This window comes from Cataglyphis hispanica, chromosome 11 (genome assembly GCF_021464435.1).
Source record: "Cataglyphis hispanica isolate Lineage 1 chromosome 11, ULB_Chis1_1.0, whole genome shotgun sequence".
Taxonomy (NCBI): domain Eukaryota; kingdom Metazoa; phylum Arthropoda; class Insecta; order Hymenoptera; family Formicidae; genus Cataglyphis; species Cataglyphis hispanica.
The window spans coordinates 7,594,002-7,612,993 of NC_065964.1; the positions used below are offsets into that span (position 1 = coordinate 7,594,002).

At 31.1% G+C, this 18,992-nt stretch overlaps 1 protein-coding gene across 1 annotated transcript in view; it reads left to right on the top strand.

Annotated features, from left to right (window-relative positions):
- The window catches only part of LOC126853219 (trissin receptor-like), a 44,020-nt gene extending 30,315 nt beyond the window's left edge, over positions 1-13,705 (top strand). Inside the window, exons 3-4 of the mRNA XM_050598812.1 lie at positions 10,386-11,037; positions 12,041-13,705. Coding sequence (XP_050454769.1) covers positions 10,386-11,037; positions 12,041-12,455 — 1,067 coding nt within the window. The 3' untranslated portion in view covers positions 12,456-13,705. The remainder of the gene's footprint in view (positions 1-10,385; positions 11,038-12,040) is intronic.
- The last annotated feature ends 5,287 nt before the right edge of the window (positions 13,706-18,992 follow it).

Sequence of the window (18,992 nt, forward strand, 5' to 3'; positions counted from 1 at the left end):
TTTGGTTTTATATCAGTTAAAATAAAGTTTAAAAACAGTATCTAGAAACAAATTCTACGATATGGATGAGCTATAAGAAATTAGGATAAGATCAGCGCGCATTATAAGAATAAGTTATCATCACATGTATATATAATCGATAAAATCACTGTCTCTTTCGTTGTTTATTCAAAAAATATAAAAATCTACAGATTGAAAAAAAAAATGTTTTTTATAATTTTACTTCTTTAATTTAGATTTTCATTTACTTTTGCAATAAATGCAATGCATATCAAAAGAACTTATTAAAAGTTATTTAATTTAATACGTTTTAGCTCATCCATTTAAAAGTAACGGATTAATCTACAATCTACAATCTACAATCTATATCAACAATTTCTATAAATCCGTTACTTTAAAATTAAATAAAAGTTTGCCACTCACCGGCACTGATGCGCAACAGCGGAGTTGTTGGTCTTGAGGCTACGTTGTCTGTAACATACAAATATAAAATTCAAATTATAGCAGCAATCAAAATATAATTAATATTTCAAAAAATTATTATTTTACATGCCAAAATTTATATCTAATGCGTACGATAATAAACGGAAACATAAATATGAAGGAATTTTATAAATTCTAAAAAGACTATTTTTTTTAATAATAAAATTATTGTATTGATTTATGTAAAAGTCTTTCTTTCTAATTTTCTCTTGTTTAACTCATTTAAATAAAGAGATCAACTTAATGCGCGATTTTTAATAATTAATATATAAATAATAAATATTCACCCTTCGGTTGCTCCGCCAGTGCAGGATGCCTTTCCTAGGCCTCTTCCTCCTCTCAGATTGATTCACACGCGCGATACTTTAAACGGCACTCCCGCACTTTTATTAAAAGATACTTCCGCACTTATAAGCGCGATACTTTAAACGACACTCCCGCACTTTCGAATTTCGGCACGATCGAATCCCGTTTCACACGAGAATCATACTGCGAGTCGACAAGTCGAGAATTCACCGATTACTCCGAACAAAGATTAAGCGAGTAAAGGAAGAAGACGAAATCGATTGATGGAATCAACGCTCAATTCTTGTCTGCGCTTGTCCTCATCGAGGGCCGACTCGAACTTCATTAGGAACGATCACATACGAACCACCAATTTCTATCATACAGACTGAAACTGGCTTATCATAAAGCTGGGAGACGGGTCGAGAATGAAGATACCCATGTCCTAAGTGCTCACAATTTAGATCACTTAGAAAATGAGAGATCAGCTTCTCTAGCGAGCGAAAATCGAACCTAATAAAGCTCTGCCAACTATCCTCAATGCGATACAGTACAGCTGGTACAAGAGAAGGGAACGACGATTCCAAAATCGACTGAACTCTAACCGATTCAGGCCGAACCGTTTGTCGAAGCAGAACGTGCCCTCAACAGCCAATTCTTGAACCGAAGTTCGAGATTAACCGCGCGATCATCGCATCTATACTATGCACGATCATACGTTGCTACGCGGCCGGCATTCACCTCAGCCGCGATACTGAGGCGTTTTAACGTTGCCTCTCCATTAATATATTAAATTTATTAACACATAAATATTTATATAATATATATATAACATTAATATAGTATTAACGTTACCTAATATCATATAAAATTAATTATATTAATAGGGTATTAATATATTATCGATTGCAACGCTGAGAGACATCCCATTTAGCGGGCAACGAAGTACGATCCTCGAAACGTGAAAACGGGATAGAATTTTAACGCGAAGACGCGACGACGCGAAAACGCGATAACGCGACTACGCGACCCATCGTTGCTCGTACGATACGATGACGGCAACGAGGACAATGTTGTATTGACACCGACGCGAAAGCGCGAAAGCCGTCCGAGGCACGATGACAGCATTGACGATGCGATAAGCTGTCCGCGGTCTAATGACAGCATTAACGAATGCGACGAGCCGTTCGCGGCGCGATAACGGCAACGACGACGCACTAATGTGCGTCCAATGCATTAAATGCGCGGGCCACATATGAGCCATTGTGTCACTTATGGCAATGCTGTGTTGACAGCGCAACGCGAAAACCGTCCGCGGCACGATGACGGGACCGACGACGCGATAAGCCATCCGCGGCCCGATGACAGCATCAACAATACGAGCTGTCCGCGATACGATGACAGCAACGATGTCGGCACTTGATTTTCCCCGTCACAGTAAATCTTTAGTACGCTTAGGACCTTAAGGCACCGTCCAGGTACTTAAGCCCTCCCACCTCGTCAAGTTACGCTCAAGAAGAGTTATACTATTTTATCGCACTTTCTCAATCCGAATCATATTTAAACCGAAAAATCGAACGATAAAGTATTGGATAAAATATATTTAATTTTAAATATTTTTAAAGAAATAATTGTTATTTAGAAAGAAAGACAGAGGAGGGAGGGAGGAGAAAGAGAGAGAGAGAGAAAGAGAGAGAGAGAGAATTAATTAATAATGATAACAAATTATCCCGATCCTTGTCGCGATCGCGTTTAAAAAAAGAATTTGACGGAGCGTCTCGAACTACTGTATCACTGTTCAAATGTCACCGTGCGAATAAGTGGGAAAGGAATTCAACGTTTCTCCCTCTACTACAATACTATTCAAGTGTCGCCGTATGAATGATAATAAAGTCGTAAAACGTAAACAATAGCAAATGTTTACATCGCCAAGGCCAAATATCATCGAAATATTTTCCGTACTGTGACATCCGATATACAAACGGAATATTAAATTACACAGGAATTTTAAATTATAAATCGATTATATTAAAACAACGATTAATATATCACGTAATGCATGAATGGAACATTGCGTTACTAATACATGAATTCCTTTCCTATAAGAGAACCGCGCAAATCAGAAAATTCTGATTACCGCCGAGTTTGTACCGTAGTTTGCGATTAAATTATTAACGCGTCAAAAAAAAATTATATTTATAATCTATTCAGATTTTTTATCTAAAAATTGACTTAATTTTTATTTTTTTGACTTAAAAATGACTTAAAAATTGACTTTAAAAATTCACTTAAAATTTTATAATTTTTTTTTCTCATGGTAACTTTACGAATAAATACTCAGAATGGGATAAAAATTATTTAAGAAAAGTATTTCTTATTAAATAATTATTCTGTAATGTCAAAAGCGTTTTATAACTTTTTAATAATATATATTTTATGTACGTACGTTACCCCTCAAAGATGTAGTAGTTTTATTTCTTTTTGTCGCTTAAAGGATACAAAACGTACGATTGATTTCGTCTATCCCAAATTTGCCGAACGTGATTGCCGCTGTTCAGGCACGCCGTTAGAAATTGATCACGATCAGCTCGAATTTGCCCCTTGCAGTGCCAATTACGTTTATTATTAAAAAATTGAAAGCGCGATTTGCAATTTACGCTTGCCAACATACATACATATTTCTTATAGTAGTTACAGACTTTGATTGCCTCTATATATGTGTATATTTTAAAAATATAACTTTGAAAATTATTTTTTTCCTTTCTTTATCGTTTAAAAGTTTTTAAATCTTTTTTTTATAATTTTGGGCAATTGTAAAAAATTGATTTGATATTCGAAATTGATAAGAAGATGTCTTTATTCTCCTGCATCTGGGCAAATTCTAAGCTGCGTGATAAAAAGATTGAGATAATTAAATAATCACTCACAGCCAAATATATTTCAGAGCAGTGATAATCTCTCCTAATTAATCCGCTACAGTTTCCACGATGATCCTCGATAATTTTTGATGATTTTTTCTCCTCGATGATTCTCGATGTTCCTCGATATATTGACGGAACGCACGATTCACCTACAATAATAAAACGCGCGAAATAATACATTACTAACGCAATTCGACACGATCGATATCGATAATATCGATAGATAATACCGATCGATAATTTAAATTATTCAATTATATTTCATTATCGACCGTAGATTCACTCGGCACTTCGACACTTATCGCGCGCGACACTGCGCAAAAATTTGAAATGACGCGCCATCATGGCGGACGCGCGGGCGCGCCAATATTTGGCGCGCAAATATCGCAGCAAGCGCGATCGTTAAATATCAATGAAATCCGTCGCGGCAACGAAATCTTCTCGATCCTCTTCGATGCTTCTCAATAACCCGAATGCTGAACGGCACAACTCATCGGACTGTACATCGCGAAATATTTGCATATTCAAAACCGTTACTTCGACGGAGCATGGAATGCATCGATCACGCATACCGAGATACACGGTTAATTGCGGTTAATCGCGAGATCGCACAAGCCAATTAATGCTGAGATAATTACCTGTCACTAAAATCGACATCCTCGACGTTCATCCGGATACGAAATTCGTCTGGGACGGATTAAAAAGACGCGAAAAGACGGAGCGATCGCGATTCGACTGCACATCGAGGACGCACGGCTTCAAGTGATGGTTCGGTTCGAAATTCAGTCACGTGACCCCGGCTAATTTCGCATGACTACGCGACATAACTCCCTAGCGGTTAAATAACTGTACTTATACATGTATATATAATATTTCAAATACTATATTAATTGTTGGTTAATTAGATATTATATACAATCTATATATGTTATGATTTCTTTCTACATATAATATAGGAATATACACTGTGCCATGTTTTTTCTCCTGCATGTTTTCTCACATAAAATAAAAATGTTTGAAATAAACTCGCACATCTAGATACTTGTGCACCATGACTGTTGATTAGGAATTTTAGATCAATTATTAAATTTAATTATTATATCAATTATTAAATTTAATTAATTATTAAATTTAAATTATAGATCAATTATTAAACTAATGATTAATATATCACGGAGCTTAACATTAATTATTTGGATCAGCGTTTCGCTATTTTATTCGCGTTCTTAATTCGAATCATGTTTAAACCATCAAAAAGTTGAACGATAAAAAAAATATATTTAATTTTTAATACTTTTAAATAATTGTTATTTAGAGAGAAAGAGACAGAGGGAGAAAGAGAGAGAGAAAGAGAGAGAGAGAAAGAATTAATTATTAATTATATCAAATTATTTGATATATTTTTATTTAATAAAAAGCACTCTATATTAATTTATTAAATAAAAATATGTATATTCTGCAGTAAGCGATTAGCTCTTTTTTTATAAAAATTATCCGTATTAATTACTAAGAAGAAATTTATTTTTTTAAATAAATGTGGGTACTTTATGGTATAACATAAATCGTAGCACTTTCTGATTCTGAAATTGATAGAAAATTTGATTTTTTAATAAATAAACCTAGTTATGATAAAACTTAAATATTCTTTGCTTTTAGTTATTTTACAGCACATTCTATCTTTTTTTAATTGTTGTTTGTTACCTTCTCGAAATAAGCGATTTAATTAAAGTTTTCCCTTTATCAGTGAATAAATTGAAGGAACTTTGTTTGACAGTAAATGGATATTCGTGGTCTGTAAATCTCTTAGTCGATGTTGTTGCAAATAAGTCTTTTTAGTTTAGTTTGGAATTCACTTATAGTATTAGTTTATAAATGACATTTATAATATTAGTTTATGCATTGAATATAATATCAAAACAGGCTCGCATTAGGACTAAACGTAGATTTATTTATTTAATTAAAAATTTAATTTAGTTTAAAATTGTGCAATTGATAAAATAAAATGCGCGTAAGTAATGAAAATATGTTTTATTCACTGTTATCGAAAGTTCAGCATTGATTGAAAAACTCATCAAAAAGTAGAAAGCGTAGTTGCATTCGTGTACATGCTCACTGAAACTGAAATAGAAAACTAAAATTTAACATATAAAGCACTCATTTTAAGCAAAAGATCAGGGGCAAAAAATTAATTGCAATTCCATGATAGATTAAAAATAATATATAAGTTTAATAACTCTTAATTAAAGTTAAATAATTTTGTATTTGATATGATCTCATATTTGTCTTTTCATGCCACAACTTTAAATCGTATACGTGTAAAGTACACCATTAACTGTTAATAGAAGTTGTATCTGTATTAGTCTTTCAAGCTTTTCTCCAGCAAAAAACGTAACTTTCTCATTTTATTATACAAGTATTTAATATTAAATTTAGAATGTTAAAAATAATAAAAAAGAAAGCGATTAGCCTTTTTTATTTTTTTTATTCTTATAAATTGATATTACTTTAATACAATTTGAATTCAAATTTTAATTGCTAAGATGTTTAACACTGAAAATTAAAAGACTGTAAAAAAAGATATGAATTTGGAATCAGTTTTACATTTGGAAATTTATTTAAAAAAATATGATGTTACATTTTAGAATTTCGTCTATACCGGTTTTCTATATATGTATTTTCTGTCTCTTGAGAAAAATTTTTTTATTTTGGCATTACCATTAGATTATCCATATCACTAGCAAAATCTAATAATATCTTGACTCGCATAGCGATTAGAATTTCATGCACGGACCTACCCAAACAACCCCTTTCAGACCCGCATAATATCAACCCTAAATTGGCGCCTCTCTTCGTAGGTTGAGCATACTTCGAGGTCGATTAATTTTCCTTGCGACGCCGGCTTGCGATTCCAACTCAGGTCCTTATTTCTGATAGTTGGCCAGTCAACTTTTTCTAAAGCGAGAATATCGCCGACAAGTACATATTACGGGAAAACGTGCCGCTTAATGCACGCAATGTCTTTTATATTGAGTTTGTAATGTCTTAGTATGTCTTCTATATATATGTGTCATTCTTAACGTATCTCATTATTAATTCAAAAAACCGATGATTGATATATTTTCTCTAATATATTATTTATTTTTAGCATGGATTTGTTATCGATTATTAATTTTCAAATAATCATTTTTGGGAATATTTTGCGCCGATTTTAGTTTCAGGATTTATTTCATTATATATTCGCAATTTTCAGGATTAATATGAATATTAGATATATTTCAGATTTTTTCCGCTAAACTGTGCAACAATATGTTTTAAGAGTAGAAATAACAAAAAAAATGTTATACATAAACATAAGCTTACAAATGCTTATTAAAAAGTTATAACAAAAATCGATACGAATTTATACGATGATAAATTCAATTTTTCAATGATGTCAGTTTTGTATTAAAAATAATGATGGACATTTTGAAAAACAATAATAGTAAATACAATAGATCGTAGTTACACAGAATCATATTAATAATAAGAATTTCATTTTTGAAAAACATACTAGCACAATTTAGCGAAAAAAATCTGAAATATCCTATGTATCAAAATCGATTTTTTAAATCTATTTTTTCGATCGGTTATATATAATTTCTTCTCCTGTTTTTAACATAGAGAGAGATATAATACATACATTTAAATATATTCAAAGGATGATGCGTGCGTTAGGACACATATTTAAAGATTAATTCCCTAGTTTCTTCGAAAAGCAAGCATACTATTTGAAAAACAAATTGCTCAGTCCTTCGTGTAATTAATTTTACCTACCTACACTTATTGATCCGTTTTTCGGAGACGTGACGACGCACTGATGATTCTGGACACGCGGCTGGGTGAGACACACAAGCACGACTCTGTCACCTAACGTGTGCTTTATTTTTCAAACACACGGTGAGGAAGGGATGCAACGATCGTTGCTCCTGTTCTCTCCTCTTCTTTTCTTTTGTTCCATTCTTTCTTTAGTGCGATAATTCAGAAAATCTATTTTACCGGGTTTTTTTTATCATCGGCCATTATTTACGACGGACACGCTTGGGAAGGGTCGCCTCCTTCGGATTCTGGAATACGTCGATAATGCTTAATCGTAGAAACGAGAATTTCTCCTCACCTTTTTGTGTCGAAAATTCCAGATGGTACCCAGCTTGTAGGTAGCCTGAGGTAAATAAGAGTCTATGAAATCTGACCTTAGCTTGATTCTCAGTTTGTCAACGATGTCTCGATATACGAGGCAATTCGTAATTGTTCTGTGTGACGCTAAACCAGATGTTTGATTTATAATGAATTTAAAACATAAAGATTATCAAAGCTGATTGTGTCATGTTTCAAATTTTTCATAATATCTAAATTAAATATCTTGGCAGCCAAATACGTGATTAAAATTTTGCAAACATAAAGTTTAGTTAAATAAAAATATTTTGTTAACTATTTTACGAATGTATCATACTATAAATTTGAGACTTTGTTTCACACTTGTTGTTCAAAAATTATTAACGATATATAATAAGTATTAACATCTTTTCATAAAAATATTACTGTAGTTGAATTTATAAAATTTAGTTATATAAATATATAAAAACAAATTTGTTTTTACTATTTCAAATATTAATGCGGATTAATGAAATCTTTTTATTAAATACTCTATAAATGAATAAGGTGAAAATTTTCTTTCAAAATATTCCTTCAAAATTTATCAAATTATTGCATTTTTTTACATTTAAGTAAATATTTTCTATATAAACTAAATATTTTCTTATGAAAGTATTTATTGAATCTTATTCTTTTTTTTTCAAGTAATATTAATAAAATATAAAAACGAAAATGGAAAAAAGCACCGCACTATCAAATGTTTGCACTTTTGTCCTCGAGTTAAGAGTGATATCGATTGTTATATTTTCATAGTATCGACATGTAAATCCAAGCTGCCACAATAAAACGACTATGAATTTAAAATTAAAATGTTTGGATATACAAATGGCTCGTTATCGGCAAAATCGATCAGCATTATCGAGAACGTAGAATGCGAATTTCGTGCGTCGATTTATGGTCGAGAAACTCGCATTAAAGCTCTCGCTGCGAATCGTCCAACAGCCCTCCAACCATTCATCAGATCTTGATCTATCTGATAGCTTATCGTCTCATCCTTCAGAATCTTTCGAAAGAATCTTCAGAAAAAAATAAGACGGATTAAAATGCGATTGTGAAAGAGAGAAAGAGAAAGAGGAAAAGAGATAAATCCAACGAAGAGAAAAGTGAGAATCTGTAAAGTTCTTTTTGTCTCCGGTATATAATTTTCAACTTAGAGACCACCAAATCTTTTCATTTTCTCGGATTCCTTCGTCTTTCTATAATGAACTATAAGACCGCAAGAAATTTAGTTTGTTCAAGCTAAGAACTGGCACTTCGCCATTATTATAAAAGCATCTACATGGATGCATGGAAAAATTTTTCGCTTAATAGTATTAGATATAATATGGTTATATTGTGCGTTACTACATGTAGTAATTACTTGATCCGTTAACAAAAAGTTATTCGAGTACTAAAACTAAAAACCACATGATGGATTATTTTCAAGAAAATTCCATTATATTTTAATCTTGAGTTAAACTAATTTGTCGATTAATATCGTGTCTCTTGTTTATACAAAACTACAAGATTACGAAGTAAAATTATAATAATGGAAAATATTTTAAATCGAAAATTACGTTAAAAATTTTGTTTTAATTTTTTATTTTAACTTTCTTTTTCATTTTCTAAATAAAGTTTTCAAATTGTTAGCAAGGCATCAACAAAATTAAATTTGTTAGGCTTTGCTTATATAACAATTTATATAACAGTCAATCAAAAAAGCTTATAACATTTTGTTTCATATTTCAATACTCCTCTTTTTTCATTTTATTTTCTGATAAATGTATCAAGAGAGAACATTTTGCATATCCTTCAAAGGTATTACGGTGATCTAATTTTTGTTTTACAGAAAAAAATCTAGCATGTGAATTTAATTGGGGAATTTTCGATTTATTTATACTATAAGATTATATTAAAAAAAAAAAAAAAACATTTTCAATGTAATAGCAAAAAAATTCGTAAAAATAAAATAATGCAGTATCAAGAAATTGATTTATTAATTAATCTCGTAAATTAATATCGTCTTTAGTATCTTCCCAAAAAATAACTTGCTATTTGTTGGTAATATTCTCCGCCTACGAAAGTATCTAATGTGATCCAGATTTATCGCGATAAAATGTTAAAAAGGATTTATTGGATCTTTGATCATAAATCATGTTTATAGTTAGCCGAAATAACGCTGACGCAAAAAGATGTCGAATAAGCAAAATGTTTTTTGTAAGATAATCCAAGATAACACAATTTAATAAGAAAAGGAAAAAATTACTTGTAAATTTCAGTTTCAAAAATATTCTAATACGATTACAATTTAAAAAAAAAAAAAATTAAAAGATCAGAATTATATATGGGTAATATGACTATTTTAATATAATTTACCATATTTTACGCTGCATATAATGTACGACAAAAAATATTATTTTGTTTAAAATTAAATCTGTATTATTATAATTTTTTTTTCACATTTATAAAAAAAATTTGTTATAACGATTGAATAACTAATAAAATCTCAACATCTTTGTGTTTCAGGTAACCTGATGGTGATCTTTGTTGTGACATTCTCCCGACGATTGCGCAGCATCACGAATTTCTTCTTAGCGAATCTGGCGGTGGCTGATTTTTGCGTGAGCATATTTTGCGTTTATCAAACACTCACCAATTATCTAATGAACAGCTGGCAACTAGGTGACTTTCTCTGCAAGGTGTATATGTTTGTGCACGCGCTCTCCTACACCGCCAGCATACTAATCCTTGTGGTGGTGTGCACCGAACGTTATTTGGCTATCGTTCATCCTATTAAATGTCGATCTATGCTGACCAGGAGTCGTCTCAGAATAGTGATAGGTATAGTATGGATTTCAGCGGCTGTGTACGCTTCGCCCAGATTTCTTTACGTCGAAACCATCAGCAATCGATTGAATACCGGCGACGTGGACATCATTTGCATAGCTAATATCAAGAAGCACAACAAGAATGTCCTGGATATGGTGAACCTCGTCTTTCTCTATCTTCTGCCGCTTTTTCTCATGTGCTGCTTGTATACGAGAATCGCCGTCGGTCTCTGGAGAAGCAGTGCTACTCTTGGAGGATCCGGTCTGGTCGCTAGAAGTAGCAATGGCAGGATCCACCACATTCACACGTCCAGTAGAAACATTTTGAGGGCGAGACGCGGTGTTATCAGGCAAGACATTTTTATTCTACATTTTCGGTACATTACAACGCGGTGTCTTTCTTTTCCATCTCACTGAAATTAATATTCTTTCGAGCTATTCCATTCAAAGAATTTGTTCGCTTTATGAAATCATAATAAAATATAATTAATATAATCAAATAAAGGTCGCGTTTATAAACGCGTTTAATTGCTATACATTTAATGCTATTTTAATAAATTTTTAAAGATTAAAATACTTTTTACACACACACACACACACACACACACACACACATATATATATATATGTGTGTGTGTGTGTGTGTGTGTAATGTGTGTGTAATGTGTGTAGTGTGTGTGTGTGTAAAAGTATTTTAATCTTTAAAAATTTATTAAAATATATATATATATATATATATATATATATATATATATATTTTAATAAATTTTTAAAGATATATATATATATATATATATATATCTTTAAAAATTTATTAAATATATATATATATATATATATATATATATATATAGATATAATATGTGAAAAAAGGCGCAAAATATCTCTGCGTGATTGATATTAAGGCGATATAAAGTACAGAAAAAAAGATTATTGCAGTGTTATTTCTTTGTTTAATATAATTTGCAATTAAATTCATAATTTTCTCAAGATAATCAAAGCAATTCTAAGTTACTGAGATTTACAATATTGAACTAGAACATTATGCTAGAATAATCAATCTATATGTCAGATTAAAATGTAATACAAAGATTAATAAGATAAAAATTAATTGTTTATTTGTTGATTTAATAAAAAACGTTTTTTTCAATTTTGTATTTCTTAATCGCTTTAAAAAGATTTTTAAATATGAGTGATTTATTATAATCTATAAATATCGATAAACTAATGGGGTTTTTATTAATTGTTATTTGTTCAGCAATTAATAATACTAAATGCATTTCTAGCATGCCTCTCATTCGTGAAAAAGCGGCGCTTGTTCCCAATTCGATCAATCTCGCCACTGTTTTACAGAATGTTGATCGCCGTGGTGATGATGTTCGCCATATGCAACCTGCCGCAGCAGGTGCGCATCGTCTGGCGACATTGGGGCTCAAATTACGATCACACGTCGGATTTCAGCACTCTGCTGACTGTCTCGACCTTCCTCATCTCGTATATGAATTCCTGCCTGAATCCGCTGCTATACGCCTTTTTGTCGCGCAATTTTCGCAAAGGTATGCGCGAGCTACTGCGTTGCAAGGGTGCTAGGAGTCGTAGCGGCGCCCTGGCGATGATGTATACCAGCGGCGACCATACGAATCGTCATGAAAACGGCGTAAGCATCAATTTACCACACAGCTCTGTCGTCCGACTGAGCTCCGTCCAGGACAGCCCATGCACCACGCAGACCATCACACGGCAAAGCATTTATGGCAAGAACACTTAATAAACTACGACGATTCTCGACAAGGATAGAGAAGCATCTTTACGTAAAATATTCCAGGGGATGGGAACTGACAAGATTTCTCTCAGGACGCAGACGCGCGAGCGCCTGCAAGATTTTTCCAGGGAATCTATTTCGATACAATCTATCAGAAAAAAATGGAAGAAAGTGTTTTGCGTTGAAAATTTATTTATATTCTAAAACTCTTTGAATTTGGATAAGCTGAGATGTTATTCGCGGATATAAAAGGTAGGGATAGTCTGGAGCACCCTATATATGGATAGACGTCGAATCAGATAAACGTTTCGTGATGACAAGTTATTTTCTTCGGCATATTGGAAATATTTTTATCGCACCTCAAGTATCGAGGCTTTATTTTCGAAGCGTCCCAAAACTCTAATATCAAATTGATTTTCAGAAAATATCGAATTTAAGACAACAGATCTCTTTCAAAATCTGATTTACCTTGAAAATTTGCTCTTCACAATCTTAGAAAGTGCGAATATTGTATTATCTTAATCGACACAGAACTCGCAGCTCAATTTCTTACTGATGCGTGAGACGTTGTAATATTAATCTTGGCTCACATACAATCGTTGGAATTGCCACGTTTCGGGAACAAGATACCTCGATAGTGATAGTTTTTACTGCACGAGAGAGAGAGAGAGAGAAAATTTTGCTGAATTCTAGTAGTCAAGTAGTGTCAGCGACGTTCAACTTTGTGTGTAATCCGTAATAGCAAAACTGCACAGCAAAACTGAATAACGGTGAGCTTAATCGGATCTTATTCAGAATGCATTATTCCCCTTTCTATTCCCATTTTTTGTCTCTCAATGCATAAACAATATAAACAGAAACTATTGTGAGTTTTGTTTTGTACTCGCTCGGTTTAATCTGCATCTGAAGTGGCAACAAGAAACTGCATTGCGCAATCGAGAAATGATCGATACCTGTATATTTATATTTATATTAGAATATTACGTGTATTGAATATGAGTAAAATATCATAAAATTTTTTTGCGTTATATAGATATCTTTTGATATTTCGTTTTAATTATTATACATATACGAATTTGTCTTTTTGACATAATCCTGTTTTAGTTTCTTGAAAATATTTTTCAGTTCTTAAGTTTTAATGAAAAATCACAATTGTTATTAAACTTGTAAAAGAATCCACTCGAATAACACACTGATCATCCGACAAATTAGCTGCCGTATATACTTAAAAATTAAAAATCATACTAAATACAAAATCATCGAAAATGTATGAAAAGAGGTAATTAAATCAAACATGTGTAAATGAATATTATGAAAGAGCTATATAATGATATTTATTACTATATTAATGTCAACTAATTAGTGAACAATAAAGAAAATTATAATAAAAAGATGCAGTGTAATTCGCTTATTACAAATTTCTCTTACACACTTACACTGCGTTTCTTTATAGGATTATTTATTTGTGAAATATTATCAAACAATATAATACGCAAAAGTCTTGCATTTTAAATATCTATTGTTCATTCTTTATTAAAATATAGAAAATACACATTAAGATGTAAGTTAAAATACTCTCTAAAGCTTTGAGATTTTATTTTCAGAAATTGAATAATATATATACAAATTTATTACAATATCAGAAAAATCAAACTTTAATTTTTGTAAAATATTACATTATATTTATAGTATATTATATTTTATATGCTTTTAAATTGATTGATCAAGTACTAATAATAACATTTTCTAGTAAATTAATATAAAAATTTAAATATAAAAAATCCACCATCAAAAATGTAATAAAATTTATTTACATTAGCAGCAAGACAATTTACATTGAAATTTATTAGGTTATTATATTGAAATGAGCAGTATTGTACAACACATATATAATAAATAATTTTGTTTGTAAAGAAAAAATATTTAGTGGCTGCCGAACATCTCGTATATAATGCAATCTCACTCTACTGAAAATTCTGTATTATATTCAATTTGTGAAATGTTACATATATGTGGATGACAAAGGTCCGGAACAATTTTTAAAGTATTTTTAAAAATACAAGCACCACTTGGGACGACACAGCTCGAATAATTTGCTCTCGAAGAAAAAAGCTTCTCCGACTCTGAAATATATGTATATTTTCTTCGTCGCGACACACACACACGTCTCCAAAGGTAAATTTCAAATTTGCATCTCCGACGAGCAAACAACCTCATTTTCCTTCCCTTCCCTTTCCCCGCTCCTTCCGCGTCATCTCTCACATTTATTGTCAATGTGTGCTTCTCTCACGCTAGGCTGAATAAAATCAGTGAAAGAAATTAATTCTATACAGGGTGTCCTAAAACCATCAAGTAGTAATCATAATTTTTTTCTACTTGAAAACGATTTTTTCTTAACATAAATATTAAGCAAAATTATTATTTATTATGCGTGCTTTTTTTAATTTTTAATATTATATATCCTCATAGGCAAATTTAAAATTTGTTAATATTTTTGTCAACAAAAAATTATTTCAATTATCGAGATTAACAATATGGATCTCGCCAGATATCGGGTATTATTGGGTACCATTCAAACAATGCATTTATAGAAAATGCATCTAGTGCACATATTAAAACATATGACTCATCACCATGTACGATAGAAATATGTTCGCCTACACAAATATATAATAGGACACGAAACATAGATATTTGAGTCTCGCTTACAAACGGTAAAAGTCTCGACGAGAAGCGCGTAATGGCATTTTCATCTGTTGCGACGAACAAACGTGTTCGAGAAAAATTGCGAAAGAAAAATAAAGGAAGAGAAGAGATAGTTTTACATCTCTGTCTTTTTCTAATATGCGTGATTGTATCTGGAAGCAACTTTCTCTTCTTTCCCTTCATTTTTCTCATCCCTATTTCTTTCTCAAAGACATCGACTCGAATAAAGCGAAGTCGCGAGATGACAGGCGTCGACCGACAGAACTTTTTGTGTTGCTGAAGAACATAGAAAAGTGCAGTTTCTCGTCTCTGCAAGAGAAGAGAAAAGACCTCAATCTTTATCTTTCTCTTCCCATACGAGCACACTTATAGCAATCGATCACCTGAAGCTGAACGAATATTTGCTGACTGCACAATGGTCTTAATATACCGAGATCTTGCTTAAAACAGAAAGATTTTGTTGACGCAATTGAAATTTTCTCAATTTTTATTCTAAAACTTTTGCCACTCCACAGTTTTGTTAGCTATTGCATCAGTGCTGATGCAAGACATGTATTCATAATAGTTCATGTAAAATTCCCAGAAAATTTAATATTATTGGTTTATTTAACAAAATAAGATTTAATAAAATAAAACAGTTTGGAGAAATAATAAATAAAATCTTTTTTTCGATTTTTACGCAACTTTGTTCTTGCTAAATGTAATTATAAAGTTTGTATCTAACCTTAAGGTAGATATAGAGTAAAAACGAATAGAAGAACATATATATTGATCTACAAGCAATTTGAGATTTTTATGATTTCTATTCGCCGTAAAAGAAACTTATACGGAATTCAAACTTCTCTGGTTTTCATTCATTAAAACTATTTTGCTCGTAAAACAAATTTGTAATCTCTTAAATGTAATTATGTTCTCCAAGTAAGCAATTAATATGACGGAAGACAGAATGGCACGTGTCGTAAATGATGCAAATGAATCAAAGTAAAAGCGCAATCTAAGTGTTGCACAGCAATGAATATGCCATCATCATGAATATGCAAGAGTTCAATTTTAATTAAACATTAGTCAAACATGTGAGAAATCCGTCTGCTCGCAAATTTGCAGGATTCAAAGAGTTTTCAACATTCCGTCACATTTTAGCCTGCTACATTATTCCATTATTTCGAGATAATTTTCATTAAAAAATATATATTCTTTTGGTAGGCAACTAATATAAAATTGATAAAAGCATTACAACATTTTTATTCATTCGTTTTCTCTCTTCTCTTATTATTTTAAACATTAATTTAATTTAACATGTTATATATTATATAATAAATTATGCCGCCCGTTCAAGGCGTTCAAATTGATAAACAAATGATTAATGCAAACGTTTCGAAGTATTGACTAACAGGTACAATGATAGTTATCTATAATATAACCCGTAGACCCGTCAGGGCTTATTAGTATAGAAATTGTAACATCGTCTGACATTAACAAAACTTATTAGAACCTGTTATTCAAAATTGGAGTTAAATATACGCTTGAACTTTATAGAAAATTGAATTGAACAAAATGAAAATACAGGATATAACAGGTACATAATAGATATTCGGCAAGCACGATAATATTTCTTTATTAATCAAAAATTTGGAATTTTTTCTAAAATTTAATTGAACTCATAAATTAGTAATTTTGTAAAGCCTGTGCTTGCACAATGAATGAAGTTTTATTAGCGCAATTATACATAAAAACGTCAACGATAACGCCTGAATGATGATCATTGTAAGACGCCAGTGTATCTTGATAAATCGCAATTTCTCGAAGCAAAACTTTAAACACCTACGCAAAGCTAAATCACAAAATTGTCAAAGAGCGTTTAATTTCAAAAAGTGCAAATCTCGCAAATATATTTAATGCCTGGTCGTCTATTTACAATTAAAAAGTAAATGTAATTCAAGTTGATCTACACTAATTAGGATACTTGGAAAAACAAATATCATGCTAATCTTTAGACGAAAAATATCGAAATCAACATAACAAGTTTTTGGGCTCTAATTCTTAATTGAGAAAGTTCGAAAAAGCATCTCTATAAAAAATAAACATGCGCAAAAAATCAGAGCCAGTAGTATATTTTATTTATTTTTTTTTTTTTAATTATATTTAAATCTTTTGAGTCTTTCCTCAGATAATAATAATAAGGCAAAGAAAGTTTAATTTATGACAAAAATTAATAAATATATATCTTGAAAATTTACCATTACAATTATTCAAGTGTTCAAATTAAAAATCAATTCGACGAAGAACGAACGCGAAATGTCTATAATTCATCGAAAAACGATGCCCATAAATTTATTGAAATTAGAATTACAAGAAGGACGTTTAATCCGCGTTTAAATGTTGCAGTCACGTATAATTGCGTGCAATTCGCGCAAACTGCTCCAACGATGTATATATGCCAATTTACTTAATGTACGCAGAGTTATATTTTGCTTCATGCGTGTTATCATCGCAAGGAGATTTCGTTATTATTTTATTGTTCTTTTCCGCGCCTACTTTGTTTTAATCTTCTCTGTTACGTAGCCTTCCATTAATAAAGTTTCTTTTTTTTCTCCTTAGATTCTAACTTGCGGTCTTGTTTTTTTCTCTTTTTGCCTATATTTCAGCAACGAGAAAGATATTTCTTTTAGAGCAAAAAGCGAAAGATTTATATAAAACAAACGAGAGAATTTGACTGTTTTGTTTTTCAAGTTTCTTTGTTTACCAGTCTATTGTTTATCAGTTTGATTGAATCAAGATTACGAATATATAAATTATGTTATAAATATTGTCGAAATATTTTATATTTCTTTAAGTAAACATATTTTTAATTTAACAATATACAAAAAAATATGAGTAGTAAACTATAAGATTTTGCTAAAATAAAGTTTCCCCACTTAAGCACAGCCACTACATATTTTTTGTATACTATTAGTTGATATATATCCATTTATAAAGGCATCACGCCTGATATCACGAAAGGTTGTTTGTTTTCTTATCGGGGCAAGTCTCTCGACAAGCGAAAATGCCGTCGATTCGCCACGAGGAAACAGACCGGAAAAACGATGAAATGTGGGGTGCATGTTCTCGAGCCGAGCAAAGGTAAATTTTCCATAGTAACCCATTACTTACTTCTTTCACCATATTTCATTTTTTATTCGTACGATATTTCAATAATTTATGTGATATTAGCCGCACTCAAACAAGTAAAACGTAAAGCAAATAAATGTGTTATAATTGAGAAAAGATTAGATAATATAGATAAATACTATTTATCACAAATAGAGGCCTAATAATTGTCTTCAAATTAATTAATTAATTAACCATCAACAATTACGAATAACATATATATTCATATTAATATTATTACAACATATATTTTATTAATGATAAATATAACAAAATTATAAAATGCACATATTTTGAAATAGTTTCTATGTCCAAAGCTGTCTCTTATGATTCGTCACGTCAATGTTCAGATACAAAGCACGCGATGTGGTAACGTGTATGCATTACTTGACCTTCTCATATGATAACCTATACTTTATGCAGCATTTGATAGCAATTAGTGTTCTTAATTACTATCGAACCTGCGCGTGCCTACGAATTAAAAGTTTCCTATATGATTATACGAAATATGACATATAAAAATCATTACTTATCAGATCAGAAATGTCAAGTTTCATAATATAATATATTCATAGAAATATATTCATAGAAATAAATTATCTATATTTAAAAAATATTATTGTAATATGATGTCATGACCAAAATATTGATTTAATAAAAAAAAAACAAGTATCTCTCTAATTGCAAATA